The sequence below is a fragment of the Chinchilla lanigera genome, unplaced genomic scaffold (assembly GCF_000276665.1).
Source record: "Chinchilla lanigera isolate Chin_1 unplaced genomic scaffold, ChiLan1.0 scaffold00004, whole genome shotgun sequence".
In the NCBI taxonomy this organism is placed as follows: Eukaryota; Metazoa; Chordata; class Mammalia; order Rodentia; family Chinchillidae; genus Chinchilla; species Chinchilla lanigera.
Genome location: NW_004955405.1, coordinates 32,985,416 through 33,006,505, shown reverse-complemented (window position 1 = coordinate 33,006,505; position 21,090 = coordinate 32,985,416). Strand labels below are relative to the sequence as shown.

The 21,090-nt window shown below is 41.6% G+C and overlaps 1 protein-coding gene across 3 annotated transcripts in view; it reads right to left on the bottom strand.

The window, feature by feature from the left end:
* Cfap54 (cilia and flagella associated 54) overlaps window positions 1-21,090 on the bottom strand; it is a 308,158-nt gene that overhangs the window by 30,107 nt on the left and 256,961 nt on the right. For all 3 annotated transcript variants that reach the window (XM_013518536.1, XM_013518540.1, XM_005374497.2), the window contains 2 exons: window positions 18,599-18,740; window positions 9,434-9,508 (listed from right to left, as the gene is read on the bottom strand). In XM_013518536.1, the coding sequence (XP_013373990.1) occupies window positions 9,434-9,508; window positions 18,599-18,740 (217 nt within the window). The remainder of the gene's footprint in view (window positions 1-9,433; window positions 9,509-18,598; window positions 18,741-21,090) is intronic.

Here is a 21,090-nt window from a genome sequence, read left to right as displayed (position 1 = left end):
AGGGTCTCACTCCAAGTGAACCTGAGTAGCTTTTAGATGATAACAATACTGACTATCTTGCTTAATATGTGCCAGGCACTATCATAAGAATTTTACATAAGATAACTCAATCCATACAAAAACCCTATGTGAAAGTTGCTGGAATCAAAATGGAGCCACTGGGGGCTGGGGATTTAGCTCAGCGGCAAAAGCGCCTGCCTGGCAAGCGCAAGGTCGTGAGTTCGGTTCCCGGTACCGGAGAAAAACCAAAAAACAAACAAACAAACAAAATGGAGCCACTTGTGTCAAACCCTAGCAAAATAAATAGATCCAGGGGTTTCTAAAGGAAAAGACATTGTGCACACATGCTTGCTAAGAGGAACTACCACAAAACTATCACAAAAAATTCTTGTCAGAAGCACAGCCTTGCACAAAGGTCATCATGCCTGCACACAAAAAATACCTCTACTAGGATGTATGCCCAACAGCTAGCTGTTCAGCCTTCGACAGATGCCACCCTTGATACTGGTATCTGTAGCCAACAATTACTGTTTCAAAACACCTTGTGTGCCCTTCCTCATTTTTCCCTTAAGAACCTTCACTTGCCTTAACTTTTTAATACACACATTTGTGCACACATATTCTCATTGTGATGTTCCTTCTGAAATAAATTTACTAATGTCTGGAAGATCTTTCTGTTTGTAATTGAAGTTGACATCTAGGAGGTAAGTATTATTTCTATCTCCTTCTGCAAAAAGGAAGACAAAAGTATTGAGCTTAAACAACTTGCCTAAGATTCTACAGCTCAAACACAGCACTAATGGGCTAGGATTTGCAGCCAGGCAACTTGGAGGTAGCTTATTCCATTCACTGCCACAGGTACTACTCATAAACCTGAGTCTGACTCTCCTGGGGGACATACTGAGCATCCAGCCGCTCTGCCTGCATGGCCAGGAGTCCAGAAAGGGAAAAGGCTGTTGCCAACCAATACTTCAGATACCAATGAACAGAGATAAACCGGCCCACTGTATCCTTCACAGTGCTGTCCTCAGGATACGGAGGGTGTTCAACAAAAGGGTCCGGAGGCTGCAGGTTTGTGCGGCAGCAGTTAACAGCTGTGCCTTGGCACAGGTCTGCTAAAGTCTCTCACCTCATGCTCCCATCTTCATGCAAAACGATCAGTCCTTCTAAAGCCACAAACATTGTCTTCTCCATAGGTAAGCGCCAGTCCCATTGCTTGTTTCTGGAATGTCAGCCTCTTCAAGAGAAAGGCTCTGTCACCTCTGACTCCTCCACTGGGTGCAGAACTGGTACCTCAGCACGGCTGCAGCTTGTAAATGAAGAGGCCTGGTTTTTGTTTGTTTTCTTTTGCCTTGCTTTGCTTGGTTCTTAACTTCTTTATCTTTGCATCCAGAGCTTTTCTCCACTGTAATGAGGAAACTCACAAATCATGCACTAACTACTGTGCCTACTGCCATAGCTGAGACTTACTTTTTGCCTCTTCTTTCATAGTCTTCCCAGTGAGAGCAAAATGCTTCCATGAATGACCTTGATCATATTTGTTGATCCTAAGGGCACTCTACTGCCTTCCAATCATTTTCGAGAGTAATCAGAACTTTTAACCCTGGGCCACCAACTACATTTCACAGAAGGAGCTAGAGTAGTGAACCCCTCTAAAAGATACAAAAAAGTTCATCACCTGCAGAGCTTTGCTGAGAAACTGTTAGAGGAACCAAGGAGTGTGTTCAATTCTCAGACCACTTTTTCCACTCTACTGTAATTGCTTCTGTAGTTGTTTCCCCACTCTGGCTCTTCCCTCTGGGTCCCACTGCCAAGCACAATGACTTTTACAAAGGAGGCCCTTTTCAAGTGTTTCCTGTACAACTGACTGAAACTGATGGTGCTGGAGGTGCAGTTAATGGTAGAGTGATCCAGATCCACCCCGGAAGATGCATCACAACTGCTCATTTGTTTAATATTTCTGAACATCTTCTGGGGCTCAAAAGCTGGGGAAAGCACTGAGAATAAAAACATCGTAAGGCCCACTGTTACTCTGTAAGATCCTATCAGCACTAGTAGGGGAGCCAAGTATGGAAGCCAATCGTTATAAAAATACTTTGATTAAAAACTGTTAACTGCAGAGATATAAACCAGGGGCTTAAGAAGGAAGTGATGAAATGAAAGGGTCTCATTCAGATTAACAGAGGTCAGATGTATTATTGCTCATGTTTTTCATGACAGCGCAGCCTAAGACAAGATGCTAGCCTCATAGAGCTGTCATTTTAGCTGATGTGTAGGCTCCTAAGAGGCTTTAAGGGGCGCAAACATATATGTAGTCACATGATAGAATCAATACCTTTGACAAAATCAAAGATACAAAGGACTAAGATATGTTAGGATTATGAAAGAGTTATTTTAATCACTAGCATGTGGATAACGTCAATATCTTGTCAGGAACACATTAAAAATGAAATTTCGAAATATCAGCTATAAGAGGGTATGGGCATACAACATTCAGCCATATCAAAAAGGAATGTCCATTAATAACGGGACTAATAGTACAGTGTAAGTCATAGGAATTTAACAGTCATTCAGGGTTGTTTCAGTAGGTTCAAAATATTTTTGAGGAAACACATTACACTATGTTCAATAGGAGCTTGAGCATAATGACAGACAACAGAGTATAGCAGTGCTGAATGAGTCAGCTTCCTGTTAATATAACAAATACTTGAAGAAGTTAGCTTGCAAAAAGAGAGGTGTATTTTGGCTCACAATGTTGGTGGTCTCAGTCTATGGCTGGGTGGAAGCACTGCTTTTATGCTTCTGGGGAGCAAGGGCAGCATACCATGACAGGAGCATATGAGATGGCAATAAGTTCTGGGATTTGAAAATCCCAGCCAACAGAGGCAAATTGATCTACTGTTGGAGTGGGGCAAGAGGGTAGAAGGCATGGCCTTCTAAGAGTGAGGTGACTTGAATTTCATTGTCGCTGAGTGCAGTCAGCAAGGAAGCTGGCCCAAGACAAAAGGACCGAGGGCCACATGGAGATATGCAAAGTCCTAAGTTTGTTGGGGTACTGGGGTTCAGCCAGTTGTCTAACTAGTCCTCTCAGCTCCCGCAGGCTGTTTTCCTCCTATATTTGTCGAATAATATAATATGCTTCGACTGGCAATTTCCACTCCTGTATCAAAAAAGCCAAATGCTGCTGGAGAAACTACAGCCAAACTGGCTGGGATTTGAAAAAGCGAAAGATGAGAGACCAGGATCCCCCAAGTCACTTCAAGGGCCCATCCTCTATAACCTAAGACCTCTCCACATGCCCATCTTGTTATGGTTTAGATCAAGAATAACCTTCAAAACTCTCATGCACTCAGAGGCAGGGTTTTGGAAGGTGACTAAATCAGGGTCTGGGGTGGCTGGGATGACTGCTGTTAGGAGGCAGAGTCTGGTCTGAACAGGTAGATCACTGGGGATGTAACTTGGAAAGGATCTGTCTGTCTCCCTGGCTCTTCCTCTCTCTTTCTGATTCACAACCACCATGATATGAGCAGCTTCTCCTATACTGTACCCCTCTGCCATGTTGCCTCTGGCTTGGAGCTAGCTGGCCATGGACTATAACTTTTGTGATCCAAAACAAACTTCTACTTTAATTGTGGTGTTAGTGTCTCAGCACCAAGGAAGTGTGTAAGACACACTTCTTCATAAGAGCACCAAGCTGGGGGCTGAGACTGTAGCACATGAGATTTTGGGAAACATTCTAGATCCAAACTACAGCCAAGTACCTTCTCAGAGTGAAGGAGATGCCTTTTAAAATGTATTGTGAGATAAAGTCCTAGCTGCTCCAATCCACCCTGGCCTCTTGTACATTGCCAGCTGTCTAACTAGTCCTCTCAGCTCCCACAGGCTGTTTTCCTCCTGTATTTGTCCAATAATATAATATGCTTCGACTGGCAATTTCCACTCCTGTATCAAAAAAAGCCAAATGCTGCTGGAGAAAAAAAAACAAATCAGAACCCCAGTACCCCAACAAACTTAGGACTTTGAATATCTCCATGTGGCCCTCGGTCCTTTTGTCTTGGGCCAGCTTCCTTGTTGACTGCACTCAACAACAATGAAATTCAAGTCACCTCACTCTTAGAAGGCCATGCCTTCTACCCTCTTGCCCCACTCCAACAGTAGATCAATTTGCTGCTATTGCATTGTGAAAATTTCAACCAGTGAGTGACCTGGCCCATCTTCTCCCACCCCTTCCTTGCACACTTGCCTGCATCCCTCCCCACCTTGATCTGCTACCCAGCCTAGAGGAAGGAGTGTTTTCCCTCTGCTTCTAGCACTATTCAACTTGTGCTGTCAACATCTCTCTATCCCCTACCATCTCCTTAGGCTCTTGCTCCATTCTTTGTTCTTACAAACAACCTCGACTCTTTCTAACTCTTTTCTCTTATGACCACTCCTATCTAGAGAGTACTTTACTCTCAGTTCTTCCTAAGGACTAACCTACACTATTGCCCTTTAAATTCTCACTCTCACTTTCTCACCTCTGGATCCTGAACTCCTCACGGCATCTGCTTCCACTATTCTAGCAAAACATTCCTTGGGCGTAAAAGGCCAGTCCTAGACTTAGGCAGACCTGTGTTTGACGGCTGCCTCTTCCGCATATAAGTTGTGAGACCCCAAGCACGCTGCTTACTTTTCCTCTGCATCTATCTGTTTCTTCCTCTCTAAAATGGAGATAGTAACAGTAAGAGACTTTGCAGGGTCTTTGCAATATTAAATAAGCTAATATATTTTAAATACTTAATATCTGCCCATGCCAAGAGCTCAATAAATATTAGCTATCAATATTTTCACTACTTCTGGTAGTCATATTTGCATTTCAATGACTACCGTCATTACTATTATTAGGTACCACACTAGATCTATTTTTTTTTTTCTGGTACCGGTAATCGAACTCACGACCTTGTGCTTGCCAGGCAGGCGCTGTGCCACTGAGCTAAATCCCTAGCCCCCCACACTAGATCTAGCTGCAAATATTAAACAAAAAATTCTACTAAACTTATTCAGCCAATAAAAAGGACTTGCAAGTCTACAAACCTATCTTATTTTGTGGTCTAGCATAAACTTTCCCATCGTCAAACAAGGATGTGCTCTCCCAGGTAGGTCCTCTCTGTAGTGATTCTATGTGATTTTGGTTTGGTCAAACCATAAACACTGATACACATCTCACACACATGTGTATATTATGGATGTGGCAACTTTTTTGGTATCATGTGACCTAGTGTGAAAATACTTAATTTAGCTGACTATATGAACTTGAATCTATGCTGCCTTTGTAGATACAAAACTATCTACATTAATGGTCTGCATACAGTTCATAATTAGTAATGGACAGGTGGCTGCATAAAAGGACTTAAGACGTTTTATGGTTAGTCACAACAAGAACAAAGAAAAACATTTTTAGCATTGCATTTGGATCCTATCTGACAACTTAGAAACTGCAATAATTCAAACCTACAAAGGCAATGCTTTATATTACTGCTTGACCAGAAATCATACCCAATGGGCACTGATATTCCCTGACTAACGCTAAGCAGGTTAGCAGGGACATTAATTCCCTTCTTTCATCTCTCTGCTTTTCTCAGTCTCTTTTTGTCACAAGTTGTGTACTGCAAGGCTTATCTTAATTAAGAAGAGGTAATATAAGCAAAGGTAGTTTTTAATAAGCATGTTCAATAAGGAACCAAACTGCACAGCCGGATTGAACACTGGTGACAAAAATGGCTTCACTAAGCGTGTAATTTTTTTGTCTAACAATTTAAACAATTGCTGGGGTGAGTTCATAAATGCCCATACCCTATCCCGGCACTTCTAGGTAAGTCTTGTCCTCATGAGAAGAATGAGATTCAAGGGGGAGGTGCCCTCCCTTGGACAAGTGACTGTCACCCCTGGGGTCCTCTGTTGGGATTCTGCACACTCATTTGATTCCAGCCGATTCAGGAATAGTTTACATTATGGGCGTGGAGAATGGTTCCTATTTTATCTTATACCTTTAAGACTTTTCAAAAGCAACTTCAGATATTAGAAATTTAAGTGAAATTAGCTGCACAGGGGGCGAAGCATTCTCATACGGGAGGTAAAGCCAGGGAAGGGAAGGTGTGACAACGGCAGCGACGCTTCGAGGGCTGATATTTACTGAACATTTATTTGTATGAAGCCTGATGACAAATACTTGACATGTAGTATTTACCGTAATTCTCACAGTAACTGTGAGAGGTTGGTGTTATACCTCATTTTACGTAGGCGAAATTGAAACTTAAGAGAAGTTAAATGACTTCCCCAAGATGATGCAACTGTTCAGACTCAAAGTTGGGATTCCAATCCAGGTCTGTCAGAAGCCAAAACCCACTGACATCAAGCATCTTATGTAACAAATGTATGTGTGGCCTATTTCTAACCATGGTTTTTCCAAAATGAGATTTAAGCTTGATTTACAGTATTGCAATGCCTGCCTTAATAAATCTATTTATTTCTATAATAAAAAAAAACTAAGTTCCCCTTTTAAAAGTGGGAAAAGGACACGAATAGTCAATTGATTTAAAAAAAAATAAAGATTAAAGTTCAGATGTACAAAGCTCAAGGGAAGCTGGGCATAATGGTACATGCCTGTAACAGCAGCATTCTGGCAGGCTGAGGCAGGAGGATTGCAAGTTTCAGCCCAACCTGGGCAGGGTAACTTAGCAATTTAGCAATACCTTGTCTTAAAATTTAAAAAAGAATTAAAATAGTTGGGGACATAGCTGAGTACAAAGGCCCTGGATTCAATACCCAGAAACATACATGCACACACACACACACACACACACACACACGGAAATTCAATTTAACAGAGACTGAGTGATGTGATATAAGGCACTCTGAGAATTCAGTGATGAAGGCAGCATCATTACTGTCCTCAAAAGCAAATAATCTAAGGGAAAGAATAATATTTCCAATCTTACTACAAGTGTCATCTCCTCAGAGAGATCTTCTCTGACCACTGTATCTAAGCTGGAACCCCATTCTCTGTTGCTATCAGAGAGGCCAGCAAATTTTCTTTGTTTCATCCTTCCTTCTTTCCTTCTTTCCTTCCTTCTTTCCTTCCTTTTTTCTCCTTCCTTCTTTTCTTTCTTTCTTTCTTTCTTTCTTTCTTTCTTTCTTTCTTTCTTTCTTTCTTTCTTTCTTTCCTCTCTCTTTCTTTCTTTCCTTTACACTGTTTCTTTTGAGAGGATTTGAGACAAGGTTTCCCTAAGTAGTTCAGACTGACCTAGAATTCACTATGTAGCCAAGGCTGGTCTCACACTTGCAGCACAGCAATCCTCCTGCCTCGGCTTCCTGAGTGCTGAGATTATAGGCATGTGCCACAATACCCCGCCAAATTTTCTGTAAAGGCCCAGAAAATAAATAATTTAGACTTCCTAGGCCATACAGGTTCCACCAAAACTACACATCTTGTGGCAGTGAGAAACCAGCTATGGGTCGTAAGTAAACAAATGAGCAAGGCAGTGTTCCAATAAAGCATTATTTAAAAACAGGCAGTGATACAGATACAGTTTACAGGGTGCAGTTAGCCAGTCCCTACCCTAATGTATTGCTCCATTATCTTGTGTTTTTTTTCAAACATCTAACAAAACCTGAAATTTTCCTGTTAATTTGGTAATTTCCTTCCATTAAAATAGCAGCTGCACAAGAGTGAGGTGCTTATTGCCTTTCATGGCTGGCTCTTCAGTGACTACAAAGGATTTCCTGACCCAAACACAGTTCACTGTCGGTAGGAGCTGACCGAGCATATGAACGAACTTCATTTCACAATTGCCAACGAATGTGTGGAATATACTTGGCCTTAATAATTAAAGCAAAATAACGACATACTAGTTTTAGCTTGTCAGACTTACAGCCATCTGGAAAAGGAGCAGGAGGGAGAGGCGGAGGACTAGTGCCCATAAGTACATCACTAAACGGACCCTCTCCGCTGCTGCTCGTGGGAGAAAAACTGGTGCCCATTTCTGAAGGGCCACTTGTAATCATCTATCAAAGTCTACACACCAGTTAAAAGTGGGTGAACGACTGAACAGTTATTTCCCTAAAAAAGATAACAGGCTAATAAATAAGTGAGAAGATGTTCGACATTATTAGCCATTACAAATAAATAATTCAAAATGAAGAGTTGGTGAGAATTTGAAGACCTTGTGGGAAGGAGTATAAAAGTGTACAGCTGCCAAGAAGAATAGTTTGGGGGTTCCTCAAAAAGTGAAACACAGCGTATCTTATGATCCAGTAATTCCACTCCTAGATATAGTATATATCCCAAAGAAACCACAGACTGAAATAGATACTTGTACACCCTCATTCATAGCAAAATAAATTACAATAGGGAAAAGATGAAAGCACCCCGAATATCTACAGACAGATGTATGCACAACAAATGTGGTATAAAGGTACAATGGAATATTGTTTAGCTTTAAAAGGAATAAGAGAAATTGAGACTACCCACCATGTGGCTAACTTTGCAAGCATTACGCTAGATGAAATAAGCCAGACACATCAGGACAAATGTTGTATGACAGCATTTATCTGAGACGCCTAGAACAGGCAAATTCAGAGAGGAAGGAGAGCAGAGTTAGCAGGAGCTGGGAAGGGGGCTGGCGAGGAGTAGAGTTAATTACTGAGCTAGTACGAAGTTTTTGGGGAGATGATGACAAAGTTCTAGAGATGGAAGCTGGTAACAGCTACAAAGCATTGCGCATGTATTTAACGCCACTGAATTGTATACTTTTAAATTGTTAAAATTACCCATTTTGTATTGTATATATCTGATTTCATTAAAATTTACATTTGCATCATAGTAGATACAGTTTTTTACTTCAAAATCCAATTCCCAAACGTTAACTCAGGAAATAACGCACACGGGTGATACCTGGATGGACTAGAGTCTGTCAGCCTCAAGATCTACCAGTATCTCACTGTGTAAATAGCGTCTGACACAATAAATACATAAAAGAGACTATTCTGCAGGCATTAAATACGATATGGTAGACTTTCCAAATACAAAAATCTCCACTGTATTATTGCTTAATAAAGCCAGTTACAGAATGCTTACAGAATGTAGAGTATGATCCTGTGGACAAAAAAGTTCTAGATGTTCTCCCAATGCCAGTTAGGGTTATTCTCTTCAAACAGTGGCTATGAAGTGGTTTTGAAATGGCCCTCTTCATAACTTTCTGTACTAGTGGCATTTTTTATACAGAATATTTTAACCAAAGCAAAGTACTATTGTAAACTCACGTTCATTGCTTTTTCACATTAATTAAGAAAGGTGAGGGCTTGACACTTGCAATTAGATGTTTTCTGTGTTTTCTTTGCCACAGCAATATCGCTTGTGAGTGAGTCAGAAATGTCTGAAAGGAGAAGGACCTACCTCAGTCAGCGGCGTTGGCACTCTGTCACGCACAAAGAGGGCTTTGATTTCAGAGCAACATCCAATAATTATGTGCTAGAAATAAGAAGGAAATATAGTAAGATTGATATTATTGTAGATACTCTATATCCAGCTGTAAACTACTTATTTTATTTTCATGTTTTTTATCGTTCAACTCTAGTTCAGAGGATAAAACAGAAGGGCTCAGAAATTACAATTCTTAAGTAATCAGAGTTTTTTGAAACAATACAAGATGGCCATAAACTATAAGCGCTGCAATTAATCAAGAATAACACCTTATTTTAGGATTCTGTGCATATTCATTGTTGAAATTCATATGTTCCAGGGGAATAACAAGTAAAGTAATTTGCACCAAAGCAAGGCTTTCAGAAATTGCTTTTCTTCTGAGAAAAATGCCCTAGAATAAAGGGATTCAGACTTCAGAAAATGGTTTATCCAAAGGGGAATGGCTGGAAGTCAGGAATGAAGTAAGAAGAATGAACGGAAAGGAGGGCAAAGAGGCAACAGCATACATACACTGTCCACTGATGACACTGCCCATGCCCTAGACCACCGATGTGTGGACATCTGACCCGACACATCGACCCAGAGCCAGGGCTGCCTCAGATGATCGTTATGCCACCATGTAAAGGAGGACAGGAAAACTACAGTCAGTACTGGCTGTGTGAGCTGAGAGGTCAAAGGGGAGCTAGGGAAGGGAGCCACTGAGCTAACTGGCTGCACTCCGCCATATTGGTGCCTCCTCCCTCCAAACCTGCATCAGAGATAAGCTTTGCCCACCTCCCAATGCCGCCAGCATCCAGCCCTATGGAAGCAACTAGGTTTTAATGACAGTATTAATCGTACATGAACTCACATTCCAAAGAGTAGCATGATAAAATACATTCATTTTTAAATTACAACTGAGTGGTGCTGGGTAAAACCTTAAAACAAAGAAGCAAACAACGATAGACCTTACCGCCCAAAACCTTATTATATCTAAATGTTAATAAATGCATAAACATGGAAACCGTCCAATTCTAGAGTTACAAAAGTACAGCTAATTCAATTCAGTTTAACAGACACATTCAAGAGATTATATTAAGTGCCATGGGACACAAAGATGAAATATAAAATCCTCATGATATCTATAAGTACTGAGAAAAATAGATTCATACTCAACTAAATTAAATACCAAGCAGAATGTGCTCAGATGACCTATTATAGGATCTAGAGATGGGAAAGTGTGAATCTTGGTAATATTAACAAGGATGAGTTCCTGGAAGAAGGTTGACAGGAGCTGAGCCTTGAAAGAGTGGGATTTCCAGTAGCATGGGGGTCAAGATTTTGGGTAGAGAGAGCCACTTAGGTAATGAGGAGGGGGCGTTCCAGGAATGCGGGATCTGACCATCTTTCGGCAAGTGTGCCAGGGAAGCATGGCACTTGGAATGGTGACAGACAGGCTAAGAGGTACATTTATAAGAGCTTAGACCAGAGTGAGGAATCTGGATTTCACAGTGGGAAACTGGGAAGAAGAGGACTGAGGGGATAAAGATAGAAGTTACCTTTTTAAAAATTCTGACCCCAACTTAAAGGCAAAGTGATCTGGAAAGAGATAAGCATGAGAGAGAAATCAGGCAGGCCATCCGGGCAGAGAGTTGACTGTAACTGGAAGTGGGACGGCTCCATGGGACTTACAAGGATGAAAGGCGGGCGGGAGATGCAGTACGGATCAGGCTGCACCCTGACGGCCAACCTTCCAGGCTCCTGGTCCGCTCTACCAGACAGAGAGCAGCACACACCTACTCCTGTTACTCTCCCACTTAGCTTCGCTCCGTATCCCCAATCAAGTTCTCGGGCCTGGCTGACGTATGTTTTCTTGCTACACAAACCGTTTCAATAGTAGCCATGATGGGTTACTGTTCTGATTCCATCAAGAGCTATCAAGGAAAATGATACTGTCCGTGTCATTAATCATCTCACGTAACAGATGAAGAGGGCAATGCTATGTGATAGATGCCTTCTGTCACCTGTCTCAACATTTGTCAAACAGAAATTCCTTCTCACCCACAGCCTATTACTCTGGCATTATTTGAGGAAAACCACACACACACACACACACACACACACACACACACACACTGTGAAACTGGTTGATGTGAGGTTGGGGCTGTGAGCCCCTCACATGACCTTGCTACCACAGACACAAAGACAGGATCAGCACAGAGCTCATCCGTCCAACTCAGAAAGTGGCTGGAAGTATCTTGTAGCTGATGGGGGCAGGAAGGGCACAGAATGATGGATGCTTGTCCAGTTTTTGCCATGTCGCCTTTCAGAGCAACACCTGTCGAATCCATGAAGATGACCCATGAGTGACTTCTGGACACCAAAGCTTCGAGGTGCTTAGGAAGCGTGCTCACAATAGAAGTTCTCCTGCAACCCTGGAATTTTCTAGAGAAGGTTGTTAGAGAAGGAGCAAGCCTGCCCTACTCAGCTCCCTCTCTGCTTCCGCCCGACATGAGCCTTATTCCGTGGGCACTTCACCATCTGCCCTTCACCATGGGCCACAGCCAGAGCCAGTCTGTGCCATGCTGCTTGAATCTTCAAAATAGGCTGCTAAATAAATCTCTTTTGTTCGTAAGTAGCCTGTGTCAAATTTCATGATAGTTACAAAAACTAGCTAAGATGGCTGGAAAAAAGATTCAGCAGTTTTGCTGTGTATGATTAAAGGGTTCATCTATGGATCTTCCTAGGAAAGACTCTGTAAAGACTAGCTTTAAAGATCAAATTGTGAGCACCACACTTTGCTAAGGCCGGGCTACCAAGTGGCTGGGATCATTGTGAATGACCTACAGGGACACACACACACACACACACACACACACTCTCTCTCTCTCTCTCTCTCTCATTCAGCTTCTCTACAACAGGGACCCAGTTGTATTGATTTCTCTATGTCTTTACTTTCCCAAGCCTGGAAAACTTGTACACAAATGGTTTCTCAGAAAGGATTTGAGGGCCAGGGATGTAGCTCAGCAGTGCAGCACCTGCCTGGCAAGTTTGAGACCCTGAGTTCAATTCCCAGTACCAAAAAAGAAAATAGTAAAAAAGAAGAAAGGATGTGATAATTCATGATAATGCCCAATTGTATTTTGATCTCTGCTTTCATAGAATTTGATATTGGGGATATGTTAGTTATATACTAATTTTAATTCCCTTGTATCATCTAGGCATTCCATAAATATTTGCTGAGCTAACCTTACATGACTTGTAAAAATGTGTATTAAGCTTCCTCTATCAGCATCTATCATTCTAAATGAAATGCTTGCATCTTAAAATCAGGAGGGTTTGCATCTTTCTTAGGTTTTAAAGCACCTGATATGTTATTCAAGCTCTGAATGACAGATTATAATAAGTTGGTCATTCTGATCCAGTGTAGCTCATTCTAGAAGGAAGCACCAACTTTCCAAGCCAGAGTGACAGGAACACCTGTGCTGCAGCCCTCCTAACTGATCTTAAATTAATATCGTGTTCCAAAGTTCTTGGCTTACCCTAGAGCCTAGGGATTTCCTCCCCTGCCCAAAAAAAAGAAAAAAAAAAAAAAAGAAAAGAAAATGTGAAGGAGTGAGAAAGAAAAAAGGAAAGGAGATTCACTACCTCACATATCAGCCAAAGGCACATCTTTGGCCTCTTATATTCAACAACTCACCAACAATATACACTGTAATAGAGGAAGATTATAGAAGCTATGAAATCACATCCAATTCAAGACCAGAATCGATCTCTTCAAGTGTCCCAGTTAACTTCTAATTAGCTCCAAGTGAAGGTTGTCATGATAGCAAACTAGCAAATTTAGTCAATGAGATTTATTTGATATAACTCAGAATCTATCTTTTTATTTATTTATTTTTTTTTTTTTGAGACAGGGTCTCGCTATGCAGTTCAGGCTGGCCTTGAGTTCACTTTGTAACCCAGGCTGGTCTTGAACTTGTAATGATCCTCCTGCCTCAGTCTCCCAAGTGCTCGGATTACAAGTATGTGCCACCATGCCAGGCAGAATCTAGATTTTCTTAAAAGTGCTGGTTTTTATGCTGGGGGAGGAAAGTAAAATCTATATACTACTTCAATTTCTCAACTTCCAAATGTTGTGGGTTCATTCACTTGCCAATTCACCTAAACAAAATTTAGTATATCTTCTATCTGGTGTTGTTCTTTAATATACAAAACAAATAAGAACTAGACTAAATCTAAAATGTCTTACTTTAAAGCTAAAGAAACATTTCCTAAGTGAGTAAAGCAAATTCAAAAATATGGAAGACAATATCAAGATTGAAAACAGCTTATTCGGCCAGGTGTAGTGGCATACGCCTGCAATCCTATCACTCAGGAAGCTGAGGCAGGAGGATTACTCTGAGTTTGACGCCAGCCTGGGCTATGCAGTGAGTTCAAGGCCAGCCTGAAGTGCAGTAAGTCCCCAGCTTATGAACAAGTTCCATTCCATGAGAACATTCCTAAGTCAGATCTATTCATCAGTGTGACAAAGTGAGTTGTATACTGTATTTTCAGAGTGGTTTGCACTTCCTAGCAGTCCCCTCCACATCACCCCTGCTTTTCCTCTTGCTTTCCAACATCCTGGGCTCTTACTGAGTACTGTGCTGCTGTATACTGTCACACTGCAATAAGCACACCGAGCGCAACTGTGACTGTGATGATTTCCGGCAGACACAGGAGCTACTTCCGAGATCAATTCGCATCGATGAATCTTCATAATCTGAGGTCCATTCACGTCTGTGAAAGTTCGCAACTCAAGTATTTGTAAGTCAGGCACTTACTGTACATAGTGAGGCCCTGGCTAAAACAAAACAAAACGAAACAAAAACAAAGCAGTCTGCTCAGTTCACATACGCTATCCAAGTCAGGACACAAAGGCAAGCTGCTAACCTTCGTCAAGGCAAGGCTTCCCTCCCCCATTCACCTTTAGCCTCTACCACCTCTTGACCTCACGTAGCGCTGATTTGTGTGAGTCACAATCAGAAGCTGGCTTCTTTATGATGAATTTTACACCCACATCTGACTGCCACCAGAAGGCCAGGGATATTCTGGAGAGTCTACCCAAAGAGCCTTGCTTCCCATTTCACAGCAGTATTTGAGGGAAAAGATCATTTACTATAGACATGAGAAGAAAATTAGTTCCCAGAAAGGGTAACTGACTGACCCTCCCAAATCCTTAGTCTTATACACTCTGTCCTGCCTCAGGTAACCTAAGTAGAAAAGACATACTTGTTTGGGAGGAAATAATCATTTTCTGTATATGAACTATGTGGGAGTGGATTTGGGGACAACTTTGTCAAAGAACGTTCTGAAAATGGCTGAAAGAACTGCAAACTGGTAAGTTTGTCTGTAACTGAAAAACCGTGATTGCAAGTACTCTCCAAAAGCAACATGAAAATGAAAAGTGCTGAATTCTTCTTGGAAATAGACATGAGAGGGTAATGTACACTTTATAAATGAAATATATATATCTACCTATAAACTCTCCTCAGTTTGAGACAGTTTGAGCTGTCTGATTTGCTGGAAGATTTATTACAAGCACTCGGCACTGTATATCAGTAAGCATCCTAATATATGTGGTAGCATTTGAGGATACTAAAACGCCGTGTAACCGAAATGCCAAGACGTCTGCTCTATGCTAAAGCCAGGGACAGAGCACAGAAAATGTAATCACTGGCAACTGGCATTTTCCAAAGGCTAACTTGCCTGATAAGAGTCTCTTACATGCACACGAGTCCTTTTCCTAATGAAAAATGTGTTTGCTCACTCTACTGGTAATTGAGACTGAAAATGCCAAAGTGTACCCTGTAAACCAGAAAAGTTGCCAACTTTTACATTTTGACATGGTAAGAGCATGAACAGAGTAAACAAGAAACCAATCTGAAGATAACCGTATGTACTATAACAACCACTGTTAATGTCTTATCACCTTGTTTGAAATTCTGTATCGCTTTTATTGGTTTTGCACTGTTCTGTTTATATCTCTGTGTTTGTAAATTTGTGTTTGTTCTTTTCTCTTTAAAATAAAAGTTAAAAATAAACAAAATATAAATATATTCAATCATCGCATTGTACACCTTGAATATATAAATTTTATTTGTCCATTAAGTATTAAAATTTTCTAAAATCTGAAAAAAAAAGAAAACAAAGAACCATACTGATAATACCGCTTAAGAATGAAAAAGTAGTTTGTTATTGGCAACCAATGAAATATTAACCTAGCAGAAATGACTTAAGAAAAATAATCTTCCAAACCAGAAACAAAAAGAACAAAAGCAAGAGGGGAATTCAACCAGGAAAGTAGCAAACAGAAGCTCAGAGTAGAGCCCCACAGCAGGCGCTGAGAGCAGTCAGACTCATCTCTCTCCTTCAGCTGGCATGGAAGGAAAGCAGGTCCCAGGAGGAAAATGGAATGGAGGCGATATGTGACGCGTACGAACTGTGAGTAAGAATCTACACGTGAACACATACAAGATCAGTGTAACAAACAGAGACAGACAAGGAGAAATACAAGGCAAGAAAACTAAACAGGCTGTAGCTCAGTGGTAGAGCACCTACCTACCATACACAAGGCCCTAGATTCAATCCCCAGCACCACAAAGGAAAGAGAAAGAGGAAAGATGGAAGGGAGGAAAAAAAGAAGGATGGAAGGGCTGTGGGCAGAAATTAAATAGGTAGAAATTAGATTTCTCTGTAGGTAGAAATGAAGATACAGTCAGATGGAGACTGGGCTCCCAAGGAAGCCAACAGAAAATAAAGACATCAGAATTGTGGTTGGATGCGCATCTGAAGAAGACCAGGTCTCAAGATAAAGATGCAGTGGCCAGACCTACGTGCCTCCCTAAGAGGTCAGCAGCAACTTGGAATTATAGTACAATTAGCATCACCTGATCCACAAAGTCCAACTAGGCATCCGTTGCCTAGGTGGGTGACCAGAGCATCCGGACTCATCTCTTCTCCAAAATGCCTTTGTTCTTTCCATGTACCCTGGCTACATGACCCGCTTCCCTACTGGATCAATAATAGCAAAATGGCTACACTTCTTGGTTGGTTATAGTTTGACCCACATTGTACTCACACTGATTTTGTACCCACCTCATGATTTTAATCTATAAAACATTCTTAGGGAAATGACCTTGGTGACAACCCACTTCTAGGACCCCTCCTGTCTCTCAGGAGTGATCTCTCAATAAGCTTTTCCTACTCTTAACCTCCTTTATTCTTTAAAATTCAATCTTCAATTTCAGGGGATACAAACTCAGCACATCTAACACCTAGCAGGTTGGGATTTATATTTCTCTTATATTGGAAGGAAAGGAGGGGAGGGAAGGGAAAGAAAGGGAAGGGAAGGGAAGAGAAGGGAAGCCTCCATTGTAAACATTATTTACATGGTCATGATAATGTAAACATTAAATATTGGTCATGAAATTTTGTGATGTAATAATATTAAGAAAAAAAGGGAAAAGGAGGAGTTGGAAGTAATAATTTACCTAAATCTCTATATACTATAACACTAAGTCAACAAATACTTCAAGAAAAAACCAACACTGATTATAAGGCTTTCATGACTAGTATTCAACCCTATTACTGGCTTTCTTATTTCCAAAATGATAGAAGCAAAATTGTTGCTACTGAGTGTAACTTATTTGGCCAACAAAATGTGAATGGGTGTGATAGGAAGGAAACTGGAGGAGCCAGGGCGTGGTCTACCCCTTTCACGTTCCCTGTAATGGCCACGTCACCAGCCTGGATGCTGGCGTGAGGAGATGTGGAGCCAGCCCCTCTTGACCCACTAAGGTATCAAACCAGTTTGTTACTTTACCTTTCATGACTGATAGTGCATATTAGTCATAGACACTGAAGCCAATAACAAGAGAAGCACCTAAGTGAGTTGGAAGTGATTGCCTCTGCCAAGCAGGACTGTAGAACGAAGAGAACCTGAGCAGATCATTCCGTTTCATTTTAGGCCATCTAGAGCTATTTGGTCCTTCAAGAATGTCCACAATAATTACAGATTATACATCAAGAAAGAGGATTAGCATACAAATGGAAATGCATAGATCTAGTGTTGGGGAGAACATGCATTTTCTACATCTACCCAACGAGGGTAAGGAATTTCCACTCTATTCCCAAAGAAAGAAGGACACTGCAGCTGCTTCTGGACCCATCACTAATGTACCCCAGGAGAAAGGAACAACCTACCTGATGGATAAGTTTGGGAGAAGCAACCCAGAAACTAGGCTCAATCTCCTCAGGGCAAGCTTTGTTTGCATGTTTCGGAGGCACCCTACCTGCAGGACTATTATTTTCCACTTTCCCCCTGCAGTAAGCTTGGCAGGGGCAGAAGGGGAGTTGGGGAGGCCTGTGGTCACACATCTAGGAGAGATGACTTTGCGCGTAGGTGGGCAACTCTGGCTAATTCCGTGGTAAAATATTAACAAGCTCATTTGGCCCCAGTTCCACAGCAAAGCCGCTCTATGAGTAATGATGCTGGTATTTCAGTCTCCTCATGTCCACCTCTCCTGTCCCGTTTCTCAATGGCTTCAGCGCTGCAGATGGAGAGAAGGAAAACGATCCCCTTCTCTTCTCCACAACATGAACTTCCCTTGGCACAAAACCCACTCTGCCTTGTGTTCAGAATAATAGCCCACTGTAAGGATAATCACTCATTCCCGTGGGTTGGTGAGAAAAATACATACGCAAAAAATATCTGAAAGAGCGTGTGCTTATCTATATTTTCTAGTTTTCATTTATGCAGTTAGATAGTAAAAATATTGAAATAATAAAGCTGAAATGTTAAAGTGATTCTATAAAGTTAGAAAGCATCATTTCTTGGGGTTCACAGCTATACTAAATAGTTTCTCCACATGGGCTTTGTTCTTATTCACTCTCAGACCCTTGTCATGAGTATGCGAGGAACAGCCTGGAATGGAACACAATTTGCGTGTCAAAGAGTTGGGTCCTACCTGATACAATAAGTAAAGAAAATAGCAGGGAGAAGCTGAAGTTCAAGTTTAGTTATGTACTTGTGCTTTTATGAAGTAAAAAATAAATACTGATGTGTAATGGAACCCATCCCGCAAGAGCAGTGCCGTTTTCTATCATTTAGTAACTTACTCCCATATCTGTGTCAATTGGCTTCGCCTCCGTTTCTTTTCTTTCATGTACGTCTTCATATGCAGTAGTTTCAGGAACTGATGGCAATGATAGCTCAGCTATTTGTGCAAGATTCGATAGTTTCTCGTGAATTGAAATAACTCTAAAAATAACAAATACATATGAGTTTTAATTGAAAAGTTAAGAAAGGCACTGGCTCATGTTTAGAGCCAATAAGATGTACGAACAAGGCTTCATTTACCAGATTTCTGACATCCCCCAGTATCACCCCCCCACTCATTTCCTTCCTGCAAAAAACATGAGCAAAGAAGCTCAGAGGCACGATCCTAACTCTGAAAACACTCACGCTGCACGTATGCACTGAGGTTCACACATACTACAACGTGGGCAGGGCACACTGGAAAGAAAAATATACCCCCAAATTGCAGCTGAAGATGAAAATAAAATAAATAGTACACAAGCTAGGAAACTCTAGGCGATTACTCCTATGTAAATCTCAACACCATGGTATGGTTGTCTGCGTGTCTGAAGGTAAGAGTTTGACAAGTTAGCAAGGGCCGGAAAAAGCCAATCAGTGCACCCACTGTACATCATGCATTGGGCAGAGAGTGTAGACGAAGAGAGCTAGGGAGGAAAAGCAAGAAAGAAGGAAAAACAGGAGCCGGAAAAGAGGCAGAGGACACAGTGGCAACAATACTGAAGATGCAGAACTTCAGAGGCCCCAGCCTGGGAACAGTGGCCACTCCAAGGATAGAGCTGGACCAGTGGAGTGCAGACTAAAAGTAGGTTTGCAACAGAAGGAAGCAAAGAGCCACCTGTGTGGTGGCCCTTGCCCTTGTGACCCTGCCCGAGGGACACAGCATGGAAAGGTGCATGTGTATGTGCTGTCTCCATCCGATGAGGAAGGGAATCATGAAAAATAAGTAAATGATCCAAAAACCAACTGGCACCAGCAGTATATACAAAAATGTCGATTCCCCATCGTTTTGCAGAACCCTCATCCGCAGCCTAGAGTAATCTGTGATTTTCCGAATGATGGTTCTCAGCAATAAAATGTTGCAAATCATTAATTATATGTGAGGCTTTTAATTTATATAGTACAGGTTAGAAATTCTTCTACTAAAGAGGCAACTGCTACAATATAAAGATTTGTTGTTAAAAGATTATTTGGAAAGTGTGTCCATTTACAAAATGGACCATCCCGAATAATGCTGGAAAAGCTGCCCAGTATACTGGAGAGGGAACTGGATCATCACTCAAGGGACTTGGTGAGTCACACCTGGTTCCATCACAGGCTAACCACGTGACCTTAAGTGAGCCACTTAACCTCTCAGACCCTCACATTTCTTCTACTGCACAAGTGGAATAATAAAATCCGTTTCATCTAATTCACAGGGCTTTTGTAAAGAGGAAATAACTTAAGTATATAAATTCTCAACCATAAAAAGCACATAAAGAAAAGATGGTATTCTAAAATACCATTCTTCATTCTACTACTTACAGGAAAAAAATCTTATTTGTCTTCTAAAAATGGCACAGGGCTGAGCAGCAGAGCACTGGTCTAGTATGCACAAGACCCTGGATTCCCTTCCCACTTCTCAAAAACAAAAATGAGAGAGACAGAGGGGGAGAGAGAGAGAGACAGAGACAGAGACAGAGACAGAGAGAGAGAAGCACAGCTTTCTTTCATACTACTTGAGACTGTAGGGAGGACAAATTACGCCTTGACGTTTGGGTTGCAGATTGCTCCTGAATGCTCAGAACTGCAGTGATGTCTACTGTGGAGTGAATACCACGATCTCGTTCTGTAAAAAGCCCTTCCTGTGCTTGGCCTGCCTGGGCTCTCACCACCTTCTCCCTCACTCCTGTTTTCCACTTTTCCCTCCAGGTCAACGCAGGATGAGATTTTTGGCCACCTTGGCACTACACACAAGCATCCCTCTCCTATCTGAGTTGGACCAGCTTCCCGTGGCCTCTACTTCCCCAGATACTTGGGCATCCTTCTCCCGTCTTCCATGGCCTGGAGGGCAGGAGCCAGCTGGAAGGAGATGCTTGAGGGACAGGAGGTTTGAAAGCAGAGACAGTGGACAGAGAACTTGCTCTTCATCAGAGAGTACAGCTACCACTCAGAACTACACAGTAACTCTCATGTGAGTTTGCTAGGAACATTATTCTTTCTTTGTTGTTATAAGAAAAACTACAAAATCTAAAAATATTTTTCTTTATGAGAGCTTAAATGGGAGATTTTTTTTTTAAAGTAGACAACAAAAAGAGAATTTTCTCTTATTTTTTTCTGACCCAATTTATTCCTGTTGCTTCTTAAAGGATAAGCAAGTACTGGCTTTGACCTTCATCAGAACACAAGGAATGCTGCCCGAGTGACAGAAGTCATCCATTAGCACTGTGCCACCAAAGGACAGGTCTGCTGAAAAACTGTCAGGCCCCATTCTCTGTCATGGCCCCAGTGACAGGGCCAGTTCCTGTTTCAGCAA